This window comes from Neomonachus schauinslandi, chromosome 9, assembly GCF_002201575.2.
Source record: "Neomonachus schauinslandi chromosome 9, ASM220157v2, whole genome shotgun sequence".
Taxonomy (NCBI): Eukaryota; Metazoa; Chordata; class Mammalia; order Carnivora; family Phocidae; genus Neomonachus; species Neomonachus schauinslandi.
Window position 1 is genome coordinate 33,260,217 of NC_058411.1, and position 18,533 is coordinate 33,278,749.

Below are 18,533 nucleotides of genomic sequence, written 5' to 3' on the forward strand. Positions count from 1 at the left end.
GTTGAATTTTGTCAAATGCTTTTTCTGCATCTATTAAGATGATCATGTGGTTTTTGCTCTTTGTTCTGTTAATGTGGTGTATTCTGTTTATTGACTTTTTTATGTTGAACCATCCTTGCATCCCAGGGATAAATCCACTTGTTCATGGTGTATAATCTTTTTAATGTGCTGTTGAATTTGGTTTTCTTGCTGAGGATTTTGCATCTATATTCATAAGAGATATTGGTCTGTATTTTTCTCATAATATCATTGTCTGGCTCAGGATAATGATGGCCTCAGAAAATGAGTTATTAAGTGTTCCCTCTTCTTCAATATTTTGGAAGAATCTGAGAAGAACTGGCATTAATTCTTCTTTAATTGTTTGGTAGAATTCTACAGTGAAGTCATCTGGTTTGGGGCTTCTTGGTGGGAAGCTTTGGGTTACTGATTCAATCTCCTTACTAGTTGTTAAGTCTGCTTGGATTTTCTACACCTGCGTGATTCAGCCTTGGTAGAATGTATGTTTCTAGAAGTTTATCCATTTCTTCTAGGCTATCCAATTTTTGGAATATAATTCAAAGTAGTCTCATAATCTTTTTTTATTTTTTGTGGTCTATTTTGAGTCTTCTCTCTTATTCTCAGTCTAGCTAAGGGTTTGTCAAATTAGCTAATTTTTTAAAAACAACGCTTTGTTTTGTTGATTTCTCCTGTTTTTCTATTCTCTATTTCATTTATTTCTGCTCTAATATTTATTATTTTCTTCCTTCTGCTAACCTGGGATTAATTCTTTTTTTTTCTAGTTCTTTGAAATGTACAGTTAGATTGTTGATTTCAGATCTTTCTTCTCTTTTAATATAAGTATTTACTGTTATAAACTTCCCTGTATTATTGCTTTTGCTGCATCCCATAAATTTTAGTATTTTGTTTTGGTTTTCATTAGTCTTAAGATATTTTCAAATTTCCTTGTGATTTCTTCTTTGACTCATTGGTTGTTCAAGAGTGTGTCATTTTCCACATATCTGTGATTTTTCTAATTTTCCTGTTATTGATTTCTAGTTTCATTGCCTTGTTGTTGGAAAAGATACTTGGTAGATTCAACTTCCTTAAATTCGTTAAGGCTTTTTTTTTTTTTTAAAGATTTTATTTATTTATTTGAGAGAGAGAGAATGAGAGAGAGCACATGAGAGGGGGGAGGGTCAGAGGGAGAAGCAGACTCCCTGCCGAGCAGGGAGCCCGATGTGGGACTCGATCCAGGGACTCCAGGATCATGACCTGAGCCGAAGGCAGTCGCTTAACCAACTGAGCCACCCAGGCGCCCCTGTTAAGGCTTTTTTTTAAGGTCTAACATTTGATCTATCCTGGAGAACGTTCTGTGAATAGGTATGAGCAGAATATGTATTCTGCTGCTGATGGGTGCACTGTTCTGTGTATATCTGTTAGGCCCAATCATTTTATAATGTTCTTCAAGTCCTCTGTTCCCTTGCTGATTTTGTTTGGTTATTCTATCCATTATTTTTTTAAATTTATTTTTATTTAAAAAAATTTTTTTTATTGTTCTATCCATTATTAAAAGTGGTATATTGAATTACACTATTATTATGTTACTATCAATTTCTTCCTTCAATTCTGTCCATGTTTGCTTTGTATTTTTGGGTACTCTGATGTTAGGAGCTTATGTATTTATAATTGTTATATCTTTCATTGTTATGGAATTGACTATTTTATCATTATATAACATCCTTCTTTGTTTCTTATAACAGTTGTTTTTGACTTAAAGTCTATTTTGTCTGATATAAGTATGGCCACTCCTGCTCTCTTTTGGATACCATTTACATGGAATAATGTTTTCCATCCTTACACTTTCAGCCTGTGTGTGTCTTTATATCTAAGGTGAGTCTCTTGTAGCTGCATCTTATTTTTTTTAAATCCATCCAGCCACTCTATGTCTTTTGATAGGGGAATTTAATCCATTTACATTTAAAGTTAGTACTGATAGGGAAGTACATACTATTACCATTTAAAAAATTGTTTTCTGTTTGTCTTGTAGTTATTTTGCCCCCTTTTCCACTCTTGATGCTTTTGTGTTTCATTGATTTTTTTGTATCGACTTTTTATTTCTTTCTCATTTCTTTCCTTGTATATTCTGCAGGTATTTTGTGTGTGTGTGGTTTCCTTGGAATGTACATAAAACATCTTATAGTTACAACAATCTATTTCAGCTCATAACTTCAATCAGATACAAAAACTCTACTCTTTTACATATTCCCACTCCCACTTTATATTAATTGATGTCACAAACCACTCTTTATATACCGTGTATACATTAACATAGTCTTAAGGTTATTTTTTATGATTTTATCTTTTAAATTCTATACCAAAATTAAAAGTGCTTTACATACCACTATTAAAATATTGTAGAATTCTGTATTTGTCTATATATTTACCTTTGCTGGTGAGTTTTATATTTTAGTATGCATTTGTGTTGCTGTCTGATGTCCTTTGGCTTCAATTTGCAGGAGTAACTTTAGCATTTCTTGGAAGGCAGGTCTAGTGCTGATGAACTCCTCAGCTTTTGCTTATCTGTGAAAGTCCTTATTTCTCTTTCATTTCTGAAGGACAGTTTTGCTGGAAATAGTATTCTTGGTTGACAGTCTTTTTCTTCCAGGACTTTGAATATACCATCCTACTCCGTTCTGGCCCATAAGGTTTCTGCTGAGAAAACCACTGATAATGTGATGAAAGCTTCTTTAGACATCAGTTGCTCTTGCAGCTTTCAAGATTTATTTATCTTCCACTTTTGACAGTTTGTCATGTGCCTTGGTGTGGGCCTCTTTGGATTCATCCTATTTGGAATATTTTGAGCTTCCTGAATTTTGATGTCCATTTATTTCCTTAGATTTGGGTAGTTTTCAGCCATTATTTCTTCATATAAGTTCTCTCTCTCTCTCTTCTCCTCTGGAACTCTCATGATGCATATATTGGTTTGCTTAATGTTGTCCTATAAATTCCTTAGGCTTTCTTCACTTGTCTTCAGTTTTTTTCACTTTGCTCCTCTGACTTGATGATTTCAAATTATATTTCTTCAAGTTCTTTCTTTTGCTTGATTAAGCCTGCTGTTGAATGTTTCTAGTGAATTTTTCAAGTCAGTTATTCCTCAGTTCCATAATTTCTGTTTGATTCTTTTTTAATAGTTTCTACATCTTTGTTGATATTCTCATTTTGTTCATGCATTGTTCTCCTGTTTTTGCATAGCTGTCTATCTGTATTCTCCTGTAGATCATTTAGCTTCAAGAAAATTACTTCTAATTCTTTGTTAGGAAATGCATAGATTTCTGTTTCTTTGGGGTTGGTTTCTGGAGATTTACTTTGTTCATTTTTTAAAAAAGATTTTATTTATTTGAGAGAGAGAGACAGAGAGAGCATGAGCAGGGGGAGGGGCAGAAGGAGAGGGAAAGGGACAAGCAGACTCCCTGCTGAGTGGAAAGCCCAACACAGGGATCGATCTCAGGACCCTGAAATCATGACCTGAGCCAAAGTCAGACACTTAACCAACTGAGCCATCCAGGCACCCTTATTGTGCTCATTTGATTGAGCCATATTTCTTTGTTTCTTCATGTATCTTGTGTTTTTTTTTTCCTTCTGAGTTTTATGCATTTGGGAAAACAGCCACATCTCCCGGTCTTTATAGATTGACTTTGTATAGAGGAAGACTTTCACCAAACAGCCCAGCTAGAGATTCTGAGGGTTTCATGACTTCTCTTGGCTGTGCATGTAATTTTCTAGTCAGAGGTTTGTTGGTTTCTTTTTCAGGAGTCCATAGTCTCTTGTTTCCTCTGGTATCTGCCTATAGCACTGTAATCTCTCTGGTGCTGCAGCAGCAAGCCACCTACTCTTCTTTAATCTCAGTGGCTCCTTGGCATCCAAAGTATGCCAACTCAAGCACCCTAAGTCAAATGAGACAGAAACCCATCCTTTGGATAGGCCTCCCCCTGACCTCTAAACTGGACTGCTGCATATACATGCTGTGCTCTTTTCTCTTCTACCTAAGGAATGAGCTGGAAGTTGAGTGCCTTCTCTCTGTAACAGTGAACCATGTCAGCTTCTGCACTATTTCAGACTCTCCAGTGTCACTGCAAGCTGCCACTGCTCTCATTTGCTTTCAGTGGCCCCTAGGCACACAAACTATGCTGGTTTCATCAGCACTCCAAGTCAGATGAGACAAACCAGTTCCTTTGGCAGCCTTCAAAAAACTGAAATATTGGATGCTGATTCCACTCTTCTCTCTCCTTTTCCCTCCAGTGAGAAGTTGCAAGCTGGGTGTTCTCTGATGACCATAGTGAGCTGTGCTGACTTAGAGGGAGTAGAGATCATAGGTAAAGTGAAAATACTCCTTTCCCATTTTAATTGACCTTTGCTTGGCTTGTTCTTGGCTTTGCACTCACCTGGCGTTTGCAATTTATTAACTGGTTTGTGGAGTTCTCACAAAGGTATTTTGCTCCATATACTGTTGTTAAGTTTGTACCTCTGTGGAGAAAAGAGGGGTGGGACTTCCTATTCCATGATTGATTGATTGATTGATTTTTCCTATTCCATGATTTATTAACTTAATGTTTTTAGCTATACCAGATAAAATATTGACAATTAAGAGGCTAAAAAGATTGACTAAAAGTAATAAATGAGTCACAATTTTTCATATGAAATGAAACAAGTAAGATCAAATTTAAATTGAAGGTAAATACTGCTTATGAAATTATTAGGTTTCACAAATAAAAAAAGAAAAATGTTTGAGAACTTGGTAAATAAACTACATGAAGATATATGAAAAAATCTGATTTACTTAGGAGATTAGATGAGAAGGTTGAGAAGGGCAGTGCTTATAAATAGTAAATCTTATAATAAATATTTATGGAAGTGAATTGCTAATTATCTTTAGTTACGTAAAGAAAAATTGAAGAAGTGATGATAAGCAGTTGTTGTCTGATCCAGTAAGTGCCAATCAAGAGGGTAAGGGATTAGATCACAGCAGGAGAGAATTAGGAAAATTTTTCTAAAAATAAGAACTACAAGAAATTAACATACTTCTTCAAGGACTATTTCATAAAAATCTTAAGAATTTCTTCTCATCAAGAAAAAAAAACTTCATTTTTTTCAAGGGGGGGTGAGGGGCAGAGGGAGAGGAAGAGAGAGAATCCCAAGCAGGTTCCACACCCAGCACAGAGCCTGAGGTGGGGCTCAATCCTACAATCCCAAGATCATGACTTGAGCCAAAATCAAGAACTGGTCACTCAACTGACTGAGCCGCCCAGGCACCCCCAAAACTTCATGTTTTTGGTGCAAGAAATTTAACTACAAGACTTATCTATCTAGGGTAAGTTGAAAAGCATAAGACTAGAACCAAAAAGTATGATAATATACTTTAGGCAAAAGGTTGTGAATTTGGTGACAGTAGTGAGAATGAATGAAGGAATAATAAAGGCCAGAATGAAACATGAAATAATTTAAACAGAAGGAGCAGTTAAGAAAAAACAGTATTGGTAACAAAAAGATTAATGCTTTTGCTAATGTTTATTGTTTTCCTTCTCTGCTCCCATTCTCTTTTTTTACTCTGGATATTTTGTCGTCACTTCCTTGCTCTGCTTGCCCAGGGTTTTCTTTTCATTTATTTACTCACTCACCAATTCATCCCATTTACTGAGAGATCCTGGGAACAGTACGAGTGAACAAGACAGATGAGTTACTGCAAGGAGCTTAGGGGGGAGTGGAGGGAATAAGTGGAGAAGGCAGAAAAGCACTCTACTGTAAATGGGCTTGCAATAAAGTAAGAGAACTACAGAGTACTAGAGGAGAGCATAAGAGAGACACTTGGTTCAGATTTGGAAGGTGACAGAAAGCCTTTTTCTTAACTGCTTCTTCTGTTTATATTTCCTTAATTTCCATAATTTTTCCTTAATATGTCCTTAATATTTGTATTGGGTTTGTTTATTTGTTTCTTTGTTTATTTTAGATAGGGAGAGGGAGAGCAGAACCATAAAAATCATAAAGTTCAGTCGATTACTATAAGACTAGCAAACTGTTACACATAAAGTAGGAAAAGCAAAGTCTTATAGAAAGTTAGGAGCTGCAGATAAACGAAATACCTAAAACTTTTCACTTAACAGTTCTGGTAAGAATTTTAATGAATATTTATCTTATTTGCATCCCAATGAACCCTGTTCTATTATATAATGAGTGTCTCCAACAAAATAGTAATGTCTTCAAGTAAACATGTCCTTAATATAAAATTATTTTAAAATTAAAAGACCATTAGAGACCTAGATAAATGTGCCATTCTTTGAGAACTGGCAAAACAATTTGGAAAAAAGAGTGGTTTGAAAAGGAAAGCAATGCTGAGTCAGTTTTAAATCCAGCCATGGGGAATCCCTTACTTGAATAGTGTCTCAACTGAATCATTATTCTAGTTTTTTGCTGCTAAAGTAGTAAAATCTCTTAATTCATTCAAAGGAGAAAGTCAATTCTGTTTTTATATAACCCAAAACCTGAAGCCTCTATTTTACTTATTATATAGTGTGTTCAAATAAGAATCTCCAGAAATTAGCATACAATTTTATACATAGTTAAATGAAGAAGGATGCCTTCTTTTAGGCACCAAGTTAGGGCGCAGATAAATTATTTTGCATTTTAGGGATATTTCTGCCTAGATAAGTACTGTTGGCTATTACATTATAGTCAGAATTGAAATGACTTTACTATTTTATGTCTTTATCAACACAACTTTATTAATCCAGAAAACTACTGCTTGAGAAGATAAAACTTACAAATACTTTTATTATTAATTCTAGGAACTTCTTGAAAGACCCAACCCATTAATTCTTTTTTTTAAATATTATTTTATTATGTTATGTTAATCACCATACGTTACATCATTAGTTTTTGATGTAGTGTTCCATGATTCATTGTTTGCGTATAACACCCAGTGCTCCATTCAATACGTGCCCTCTTTAATACCCATCGCCAGGCTAACCCATCCCCCCACTCCCTCCCCTCTAGAACCCTCAATTTGTTTCTCAGAGTCCATAGTCTCTCAAGGTTCGTCTCCCCCTCCAATTTCCCCTTCATTTTTCCCTTCCTACTATCTTCTTCTTTTTTTAACATATAATATTATTATTTGTTTCAGAGGTACAGGTCTGTGATTCATCAGTCTTACACAATTCACAGTGCTCACCATAGCACATACCCTCCCCAATGTCTATCACCTAGCCACCCCATCCCTCCCACTAACCCTCTTATTTTGGCATGGCAATTTCAGAAAAGAAGTTTCTGGCCAGCCAAAAGGGAAAAGGAGTGGAGCAGAGGGAGAGATGGAGCAGAAGGAAATTGGAGTAGTATAGGATGGAGAAAGAGAAACAGTTTTAACTCACAAAGAGAATAAAGTTTCCAAAGAGAAGTTACAATTTTGTCTATAAGGTCATTACCTAGAATATGCTTTATCTCAAGAAAGTAAATTCCTACTCCTGACAGTATGGACTTTATGAAACTTTCCCATGACAGTATCTAAGAGATAATTAAAAGGATTCCTGAGTCTCACAGACTTATTGCAGGCAATAAGTTTTCAACTTTTCTGAATTTGCCATGCCAAAATAAGACTTAACCAAGTTCTTGGAAACTGAACCTCTTCCTTGGATGCCAAACATGAACAGGGCTTTTGTGAATTAAAATTAGCTCTCAATAACTTCCCACCTTATTATCATAAAACTTCATCTCTAGAATATGATCCTTTGCCAGAGGCAAATCTGCCCAGGTGGCAGAACTCAAGTTAGCACAATGGACGTTTCAGTTAGCTATAGGTAATAGGGTTAATATATGCACTAATAGTAGATAAGCTTTGGCGTTACTCCACGATTTGAAATGCTTTGGAAACAAGGTGGGCTTTGACCTCAGAAGGAATCCCAATTAAGAATGGTTAGCAATTTATAGAACTTTTAAGTGCTCTAATGCTTCTTGAGGAAGTGGCTATTATAAAATAGGAGCTCAACAAAAGGAGATAATATAGAGGCTAAAGGAAATCCTTTGTTAATCATGCCAGACCAACAGCCTTCACTAAGATTATAGCCATTAGAATATCCCAAGGACCAAGTCTTCGGTTTAAAAGCAAAGAGAGTTCAAAGCCTCTATTACAGAATGCCAACAATCAGCTCCAGAGACAGAAAAGAGGTACTGGGAGAATTCTGAATGTAAATTGACTATTGGCTATTTAGTAGCATTGAAAGACCTCAAATGTAATCTTGTAAAAATTTTACATGAAATTACCCACCAGTGAAAGAACAAATTTGCCAATGTACATAATTAATATTGATAGGAAAGCTTTACTATATTTCATCTGTCACCAACATAATCCTGGTAAAAACTAAGGGTGGAACATGGACAAATGCCCAAACCTCAGGGCCCCCTTAAAGACCTTCAAATGGATCATATAACACTATTCTCTATAGTGGGTTTTGTATATGTCTTGGTCATTCTTTGCTTGTTCTTGGGATGTTTGAAGCCTTTTCTTGACAGAGAGCTACAACCCTAACAGTAGCAAAATTTTCTTGATTTTGTGTACCCATCCTGGGGAATACTGACCTCTCTAGTAATGGAGGTATCCATTTTACTGGGCCTATTATTAAAGAGTTTTGTAAAGCCCTGCCACTTAGTAAAAAACTTATTGTCAGTCTCACCCCCAATCTTTAGGAAAGGTAGAGAGAACAAACATAATTTTGAAAATTAAATTAGTTAAATTCTTAAGAGACTCTTGAACTTCCATGGTCTAAGGTATTATCCTCAATGCCAATGAGATCAAGGCTTTCTGGGATTCATCAGCTCTCCCCCATGAATTAGTAATGAGCCAGTCCATACATCTAGGAATATAATACCTTTAATTCTAAATTCCACATGTGCAAGCAGATAGAGCAAAATATTGCATGGGATTATTCCTGCTATCCACCAAGTCTCATAAATAGGTATGAATTGTCTTTCCTCAATACCCTTCTAAACAACCATTGCATGACCTAAAACCCAGGGACATGGTCTTTTTTCTAAGAGACATCAGGGAAAGGCAGCTCTGAGGCTCACTGGAAAGGACCTTATAAGGTACTGTCAGCAATGAGCACAGCAACAGAACCCCATAAGATTTGATCCCTGTATTCATGTCTTGAAGAGGAATAATACATTCTTGAATTTATGGAAGATCTTAAGCTGGGGTGTTTTTAGGAACCCTGTAGAAGCAGACAGTTCTCTGAAAGAGACATCTTCTACCCAAAACCTTTGACCACATGAAATGCAGAGACCTTCTACCCAAGATCCATGGAACAAGACAACTGATTGCCAGGCTTTAATGTGTTCTTTGGTTCTTTATTTTCGTTGTTGTTCCCACCCACCTCTAACTCCACCTCCCCAGTTTAAGGATTCTCTTAACTGTGTCATCTATATTGCCCTATTCTTAATATTGCTCTTTACTTCCTTAATCATTCATTGGTATGTGTCTAGTACCCAGCTATTATTTACTTGTGAACTAGCTAAAGCATACAACCAAACTGGTTTTATACACATTTTTCTTTGGTAGCCATCCAGATATTTTTGGTTCCACATCCTTGTAATGAATCAGTTGCTTTCCTGGGTAACTGGACTCAACTATTAGGTGACTTTTTCAGATGACAAACTACATAATAGTTTAGACAGATGGAAATCCAAAACTCCCTGTAGATCATACCTAGATGAGAAGGTTCTCAGGGATTTTTTGGTGGGAACCAGCTTTTGTAACCAAACTTTAACAGAAATAGAACTTGCAAAAGAACTAGGAAACAATGATGTATTATTTGGATGCTGCCTCACTTTTATACATCTTACAAGTAAGGCACTATATATAAATCTCTTTTGTTTTAGATCTACAAATAATCTCAATAGTTTACATTTTATTGTTGGCACCAATTTACTCCTGACTAGCGGCTCCAAAATGTTATAACATATTTGACAAGCACAGAGGGGTATATTGACCAAAATTAGATCATTGGGTGCTCCCCAATGACTGGTACTGCATTTGTGGTACAAAAGCTTGCTGGCTACCTGCAAACTGGACAGGAACTTATTATCTTGGTAGGTTGATGGCTGCTTTCAGTAAAGTCCCCATCATCATCCACAGTCCATTTTAGCCCATCTGTCTCTTTTCTCAGAAAAAAAGACTGTTGGATAACTTAATTTTTAAAAAAGTAGGAAAAATGGGTTTTGATTTAAGAGTCAAAATCCAGTGGAGCACTGGGTGTTATAAGCAAACAATGAATCATGGAACACTACATCAAAAACTAATGAGGTACTATATGGTGACTAACATAAACATAATAAAAAATAAATTAAAAAAAAAACTCATAACTACAAAAAACAAAAAAGAGTCAAAATCCTCCATACTGTTTATTCATAGTGGCTGTACCAGTCGTACCAACAGTACACATGGTTCCCTTTTCTCCACATCCTCTCTAGCATTTGTTATGTCTTATCTTTTTGATGATAACCATTCTAACAGGCATGAGGTGATATCTCATTGTGGTCTTGAATATTTTTCCTTAAGGTTACTAAATGTTAAGTGCTTTTTCATGTACCTGTTGGCCATTTGTATATCTTCTTTGGAAAAGTGTTTATTCAGGTCCTCTGTCCACTTTAAAAACTGGATTATTATTGTTACTTTTGTATTGAGTTGCATGAGTTTTTCATATATTTTGGATATTAACCCCTTATCAGATACATGTTTTCATTTTTTTCCCCATTCCACGTGTTGTCTTTTCATTTCCTTGATAGTTTCTTTTGCTGTGCAGAACATTTTTAGTTTGATGTCCCATTTAAAAAAATTTTTTTTATTTTGTTGCTTATCCTTAGGTGGCATATCCAAAAAAAAATCATTGCCAAGACCCATATAAAGGAGCTTTTTTCCTATGTTTTCCTCTTGGAGTTTCATGGTTTCAGGTCTTACATTTAAGTCTTTAATCCATTTTGAGTTAATTTTTGTAAGTGCTTTAAGACACGTGTCAAGTTTCATTCTTTTTCACATATTATTCAATTTTCTCAGCACCGTTTATCTTAAAAGACTATCTTTTTTCCATCAAGTATTCTTGACTCCCTTGCCAAATATTAATGGACTACATACGCATGGGTTTATTTCTGGGCTCTTGTTTCTGTTTCACTGGTCTATGTGTCTGTTTTAATGTCAGTACCACACTGTTTTGATTACCATAGCTTTCTAATACAGCTTGAAACCAGGAAGTGATGCCTCCCTCTTTGTTCTTCTTTCTCAGGATAGCTTTCGCTATTTGAGGTCTTTTGTGGTTCCATATACATTTTAGGATTTTGTCTTCTACTCTAAAAAATTCCACTACATCTGTGTCTTTGGGGTAAATACCCAGTAGTACAATTGCTGGGTCATAGGGTAGCTCTATTTTTAATTTTTGGAGGAACCTCCACACTGTTTTGCAAAGTGGCTATACCAACTTGCATTCCCACCAACAGTGTAAGAGGATTCCCCTTTCTCCATAACCTCTCCAACATTTGTTGTTTCTTGCCTTGTCAATTTTTGCCATTCTAACTGGTGTAAGGTGGTATCTCAATGTGGTTTTGATTTGAATTTCCCTAATGGCTAATAATGATGAACATTTTTTCATGTGTCTGTTAGCCATTTGTATGTTTTCTTTGGAGAAGTGTCTGTTCATGTCTTCTGCCCATTTTTTGACTTGATTATTTGTTTTTTGGGTATTTACCCCAAAGACACAGATGTAGTGAAAAGAAGGGCCATAGGCACCCCAATGTTCATAGCAGCAATGTCCGCAATAGCCAAATTGTGGAAAGAGCTGAGATGCCCTTCAACAGATGAATGGCTAAAGAAGATTCGTCCATATATACAATGGAATATTACTCAGCCATCAGAAAGGATGAACACCCAAACTTTTACATCAACGTGGATGGGACTGGAGGAGATTATGTTAAGTGAAATAAGTCAAGCAGAGAAAGTCAATTATCATATGGTTTCACTTTATTTATTTATTTATTATTCATTTGTGGAACATAAGGAATAGCATGGAGGACATTAGGAGAAGGAAGGGAAAAATAAAGGGGGGGAATTGGAGGGAGAGATGAACCATGAGAGACTATGGACTCTGAGAAACAAACTGAGGGTTTTAGGGGAGAGGGGGTGGGGGGATGGGTTAGCCTGGTGATGGGTATTAAGGAGGGCATGTACTGCATAGAGCACTGTGTGTTATATGAAAACAGTGAGTCATGGATCACTACATCAAAAACTAATGATGTATTGTATGGTGACTAACACAACATAATAAAATCAAATTAAAAAAAACCCAAAACACTGGGGGGGAAAAAAAGTACTCCATAAAAAATTCCACTGGAATCTTGATAGAGATTGCACTGAATCTATAGATCACTATAGGTAGTATGGATATTTTATTACTATCAGTTCTTCCACTCCATGACCATGGGATACCTCTCCATTTATTTGTATCTTCTTCAATTTCTTTCAACAATGTGTTATAATTTTCAGTATAGAGATCTTTCACCTCCTTGGTGAAAATTTATTTTGGCTAAATTTATTCCTAAGTATTTTTTTTTTTGATGCTAGTATAAATGGGATTATTTTATTTCTTTTTCAGATAATTCACTGTTATTATTTAGAAATGCTACTAAGTTTTATAAGTTAATTTTGTACCTTAACAACTTTACTGAATTCATTGATTAGTTCTAACAGTTTTTGGTGGAGTCTTTAGGATTTTCTAAATATAAAATCATGTCATTTGCAAATAGAGACAATTTTACTTCTTTTCTAATTCTGATGTTTATTTATTTTTCTTGCCTGATTGCTCCAGTTAGGACTTCCAGTAGTATGTTAAATAAGAGTGGTGAGAATGGGCACCACTGTCTTGTTCCTCATCTTAGAGGAAAAATTTTCAACCTTTTACAACCTGGCCTTGTAAAATGAGTTTGGGAGTATCCCCTTTACTTCAGTTTTTTGGATGAGTTTGAGAAGGACTGGCATTAATTTTTCTTTAAAGGTTTGGTAAAATTTACCAGTGAAACCAACTGGTGCTGTTTTTTTTTGTTGGGAGATTTTTGATAACTGAATCAATCATCAGTCATCCAACAACAACAACAAAATACAGGGAAACTTGGCACTTATGAAGACTGAAACAACTTCTTTAGTAGTTGATTTACTATTGTGATTCCTTAGTGAAGGTCTGTGTTGATTGATTGATCACACTCTCAGATGTCAGGCTGAAGACTGGCCACAAGGAGAACCTTGATACCTGAAATCATCTATAACCACACAACTTACTATCTTATTAGCATGGCATTACTATTACATTGTCTTTATTAACATAACTTCACTATTCCAGAAAACCCTCCCTTATAAGACAGAAGTTGTAAATAACTTTATTACTCATTCTAGAAACCTCTTAAACAGAAAGTATCAAAAGACAATTTACATACCAAGACTCTCAGAATCCCTTGCCTTGCTGTGTCCATGATTCCTTGGTGATTATATATGATCCCTATTTAATTTTAACTAAGGTCCATATTAAAAGATCTGCTTTAAATCAAACTTCAAAATCTCATAAATATCTTGCGTTTGCATTTCCTTTTCTGAGAAAGTTTAGTTGAGACTATTAACTTTATTCTAGTGGTATTTTCCCATATCATATGTGATTTAAAAATTTATAAGAAATATATATTTGGTCATTCAGATAAAATATATTTCTCAGATATATTTGGTCTTCATCCACAGTTCCTAAAAATACCTCAGAGCCTTAAGATGAAATGAGTATCTTATTATTATGATGGTGACTTTTGGACCCCACCCAAGGGCAGGAGACTGACTGCCAGGAGGATCAACCATGTGATTAGAGGGTTGGAACTTTCAGTCCCACCCCTCAACCTCTGGGGAGGGAGAGGGATTGCAGATTGAATCAGCCAGTTGCCAATGACTTAGTCAATCATGACTATGTAATGAAGTCTCCATTAAAAACCCAAGAAGAACTTTTTGGCTCTTCTTTTATGGAGAGCTTCCACGCTTGGGGAACCAGAATGCTTCCACATGCCACTGAGCAAGGCCCCAAGCTCCAGAAGGGCAGAAGCTCCTTTGTTCCAGGCCCTGCCCTATGTTTCTCTTCATCTGGCTGTTGATGTATCCTTTATCATATCTTTTAATAAACTAGTAAATGAAAGTGTTTCCCTGAGTTCTGCAGGACACTCTAGAAAATTAATAGAACCTAAGGAGGAGGTTGCTGGAACCTCTAACCTGTAACTGGTTTTCAGAAGCGCAAGTAATAGCGTGGGGCTTGTGACTAGCATCTTACGTGGAATTATGGAAGGCAGTTTTGTAGGACTGAATCCTTAACCTGTGGACTCTGATGCTATTTCTGGGTAGACAGTATCAGAATTGAGTTGAATTCATGGACATTCTGCTGGTGTCTGAGAATTGTTTGGTATTGTATGTGGGGGGACACCCCCAAGTCTGAATTGGGCTGGGAACCCTAAAAGATCATGGGAAGAATAAACTCAGGTTTATTATCAACAGGTTGTTTTGATAATTTTTTTGAGGAGCCAAAGGAAAGTTACCTCTTACTTAGAAAAACATTACCAAAGTTAAGTCCTCCTTTGACAATTCTAGATGAACTCCAAGTTCTAAATCTTAAAAGTTAAGTATAACTTTTTTCCTTTCTCTAGGATCTATTGATGTTTTGTTTTGACAAATTTTTATATATGCTAAAAAAGAAGTTGATTACAGGCATAACTTGTTTTATTGAATGTCATTCTTTTGTGCTTTGCAGATACTGTGTGTGTTTTTTTTTAAAACAAATTGAAAGTATATAGCAACTCTGCATTGAGCAAGTCTATTGGCACCATTTTTCCAACAGCATTGTTCAATTCATGTCTCTGTGTTACATTTGGTAATTATTTCAATATTTCAAACTTTTTCATCATTATTATATTTGTTATGGTGATCTGTGATTGGTGATTACAACTTGCTGAAAGCTTAGAGGACGGTTAGCATTTTTTTTAGCAATAAAGTACTTTTTAATTAAGGTATATACATTGTTTTTTAGACATACAGCTATTGCACACTTACTAGTCTACGGTATAGTATAAACATAACTTTTATATGCACTGGGAAATTAAAAAAATACCTTTGATTCACTTTATTGTGGTAGTTTGGGACCAAACCTGCAATATCTCTGAGGTATGCTTGTATAATTTTCTTTACTGTGGCTACATTTTGGAAATGTTTTCCTTGAAAATAGGTAATTAAGTATATAAATGAAAAAATGATTAAAGTACAAGGGACGGGATGGGTATACAAGAAGAATTAGTTATAGTTACCTTGCCTAGGGGGATTTCAGAAAACACGTCACGGAGGAGCTCACACTTGAACTGAGTCTTGAAGGATAACTAAGAATTTTCTAGCTCAACATCACTCATCATCAGGGAAATACAAATCAAAACTACTATGAAATATCACTTCACACCTGTTAGAATGGTTAAAATTAACAACACAAGAAACAACAGTGAGGATACGGAGACAGGGGAACCCTCTTTCACTGTTGGTGGGAATACAAACTGGTGCAGCCACTCTGGAAAACAGTATGGAGGTTCCTCAAAAAGTTAAAAATAGAACTACCCTATGACCCAGTAATTGCCCTATTAGGTATTTAATCAAAGGATACAAGAATACTGATTCAAAGGGACACATGCACCCCGATGTTTATAGCATTATCTACAATAGCCAAATTATGGAAAGAGCCCAAATGTCCATCGACTGATGAATGGATAAAGAATATGTGGTATACATATACAATGGACTATTACTCAGACACCAAAAAAGAATGAAATCTTGCCTCTGCAATGACATGGATGGAGCTAGAGTGTATTATGCTAAATGAAACAAGTTAGAGAAAGACTGTTATCATATGATCTCACTCATATGTGGAATTTAAGAAACAAAACAGATGAACACAGGGGAAGGAGGGGGGAGTGAGGGAGGCAAGCCATAAGAAACTCTTAAGTAGAGAGAACAAACTGAGGGTTGATGGAGGGGAGTTTGGTGAGGTATAGCCTAAATGGGTGATGGATATTAAGGCGGGCACTTGTTGTGATGAGCACTGGGTGTTATATGTAAGTGATAAATCACTAAATTCTACTCCTGGAACCAATATTACCCTATATGTTAACTAACTAGAAATTAAATAAGAACTTGAAACAAACATACAAACAAATAAAAATGGTGTATGTACATATACATGTATAAAATAGATATGCACAGAAAAAAAGATCTGTGGCAGCACAGACCAAACTGAAAATAGTTGTTGTCTATAGTGGAAAGAGTGATATTGTGGGATGAGCAGATAAAGAGGAAATTTACACTTAGTCTCTATATTTCTGTATTATTTGGCTCTTCTATAAGAATTTGTTTATGCATCATTATAAAATAAAACATGTTTGAAAAGGAAAAAAAAAGAATTTTCTAGGAAAACAAGGGGAATGGATAATTCATGCAGTGGGGGAAAGGGTCCAAAAGAATAAAGGCAGAACATAGCACTGAGAGAATGAGGAACTGTTAATAGGATCTACATGACTGCAACATTAATAGTTCATGGCAAAGGAAGAAACTAAGGGTGATTAAAGTAGACTAAATAAGCAATGAGATATTGAAGTTAAGAAGTTCAGAGTTAGAACAGCTCATGGTGATGAAAGAATCCTGGGTGTGGCTAGTGGCATGAGTATGAGTTACTAAAGTGGGGTTGAGAGGAAAGACCTTAAACTTACAGAGAGGCTACGAAGTTGGATGGGCTCTCTACATGGATCTAAATGGCTATACGGACCATGTACGTGACTATTTCACAGTAAGAAAACATGATCAGGGAAACCTGGACAACTCTGATGTCCATCCAAAGTGGTTAATAGCCTACAAGCCAGTAAGAACATAACTGAAATAAAAGACAGTTCTATTAACAAAGAGATCCATGATAAAGGTGTAAGAGAATACAAAGAAATCTGTTGTCAGTAAGAAATTATTTTTGTTCCTAATCATCATAATCACTATCAATGATCCATCATCATCTCAGGATCAACAATAAATGGAAATCATACAGTAATCATCCCAAAATGTCATTTTTAAAGTTCACTTATCTGTATTGTTTTACTTTAGTGAATATTCTATCATTACTCCCCTGATGCAGGTTTCTCAACCTTAGGTCTTAGTAAGGGATTACAGAACGTTACGTCTCTTGTATTGAAGAGCCTCCCTCAGATTCACATGTCTGTCAAATATTGTGGAAACCTACAGTAGTATAGTTAAACATGTTGTTTGAATTTATTTTTATACAACTCTAACATAAACGTCCTGGGCAAACAATTGCAGTGTGCTTGCCTACCAACTCAAGGGTTTCAAGCTAACATAACAGATTCACAACACAGAAATAGAAATTCTTACAGTAAAGAAAAGAAAATAAAACAGAAATTTTTATCTATTTGAAGTTCTCCAATTACTTTTGTTATTGTTAAACAATACAGACATTCTATTGGAAATATAAATCATTCTGTTTACTAAAATTCTCAGTGGTATAAGTATCCAATAGACCCATTTAGTTATGGTCCACCTGTACTTCTCTTGATAAAGATCAGGGAGAAGACAGGGTGATATCATTAATTTTAAGTGACAGAAAACAATACTAAATTAATAGCATTTATATAGTACTTTTAGGATCCTAAAACTTTTAAGGCACAACTTTCAATGTTATATCATTTCAAGGATATAGGTAAGGAAAAGCTATTTATATTTCCTTTTTATAGGATAGTAAAATGAGTAATACACAAAGTTAGATGACTTCAAGTTAATGTTATTAGTGATCAAACAAAAAAACAAAGCTTTCTTTATCCTTGGTTCATGGCACTATGTTCTAAAACATGCTGCTTATGAAGGTAGGGTATTTCAGGAATTCATATTTACAAAATGATTATGACTCCTTTCAGGAGTCACTTACTTTTTTTAAGTTAGATTCTTATTGTGGATTTATATTATTATTTTCAGTTAAGTCTGTTTTCAAATATTTTTTGGCAGTGGGGCAATTAAAGAGGGTTCTCACTGTAGTATCATTGAGGAACTCGTTACTACCCTAACTAGAAGTGCTATCAAAATTCTGTTGTCAGCTTCCAGAAACAGTTGGAATGAGGGAAATATTCACTAATATGTTGATACTAATATTTTTAGGAGGTGAAAGCCCTAACATTTATATTCTTTATACAAACTGTCCCCAGTTGCTCTTCGTTGTTTCACCAAAATATTTTTAGCTCTTCTTCCTGTCAACTGCAAACTCTTAATTCAGTAGTCCATCTGAAATGATGACATACTTACTGGCTCTGAGAATGTTCTCCTTGCTGCTGCACCTGGACTGGACCTGCAGAGAGAGCATAAACTCAGTAATTTAGGGCTCATAACATAGATAGCCAGATATGTATGCATACTTAAT

General features: G+C 35.4%; 1 protein-coding gene across 8 annotated transcripts in view; it reads right to left on the minus strand.

Moving 5' to 3' along the window:
- Window positions 1–18,533, minus strand: part of GPHN (gephyrin) — a 607,453-nt gene that overhangs the window by 144,237 nt on the left and 444,683 nt on the right. For all 8 annotated transcript variants that reach the window (XM_044918131.1, XM_044918125.1, XM_044918130.1 and 5 more), the window contains one exon: window positions 18,419–18,461. In XM_044918131.1, coding sequence (XP_044774066.1) covers window positions 18,419–18,461 — 43 coding nt within the window. The remainder of the gene's footprint in view (window positions 1–18,418; window positions 18,462–18,533) is intronic.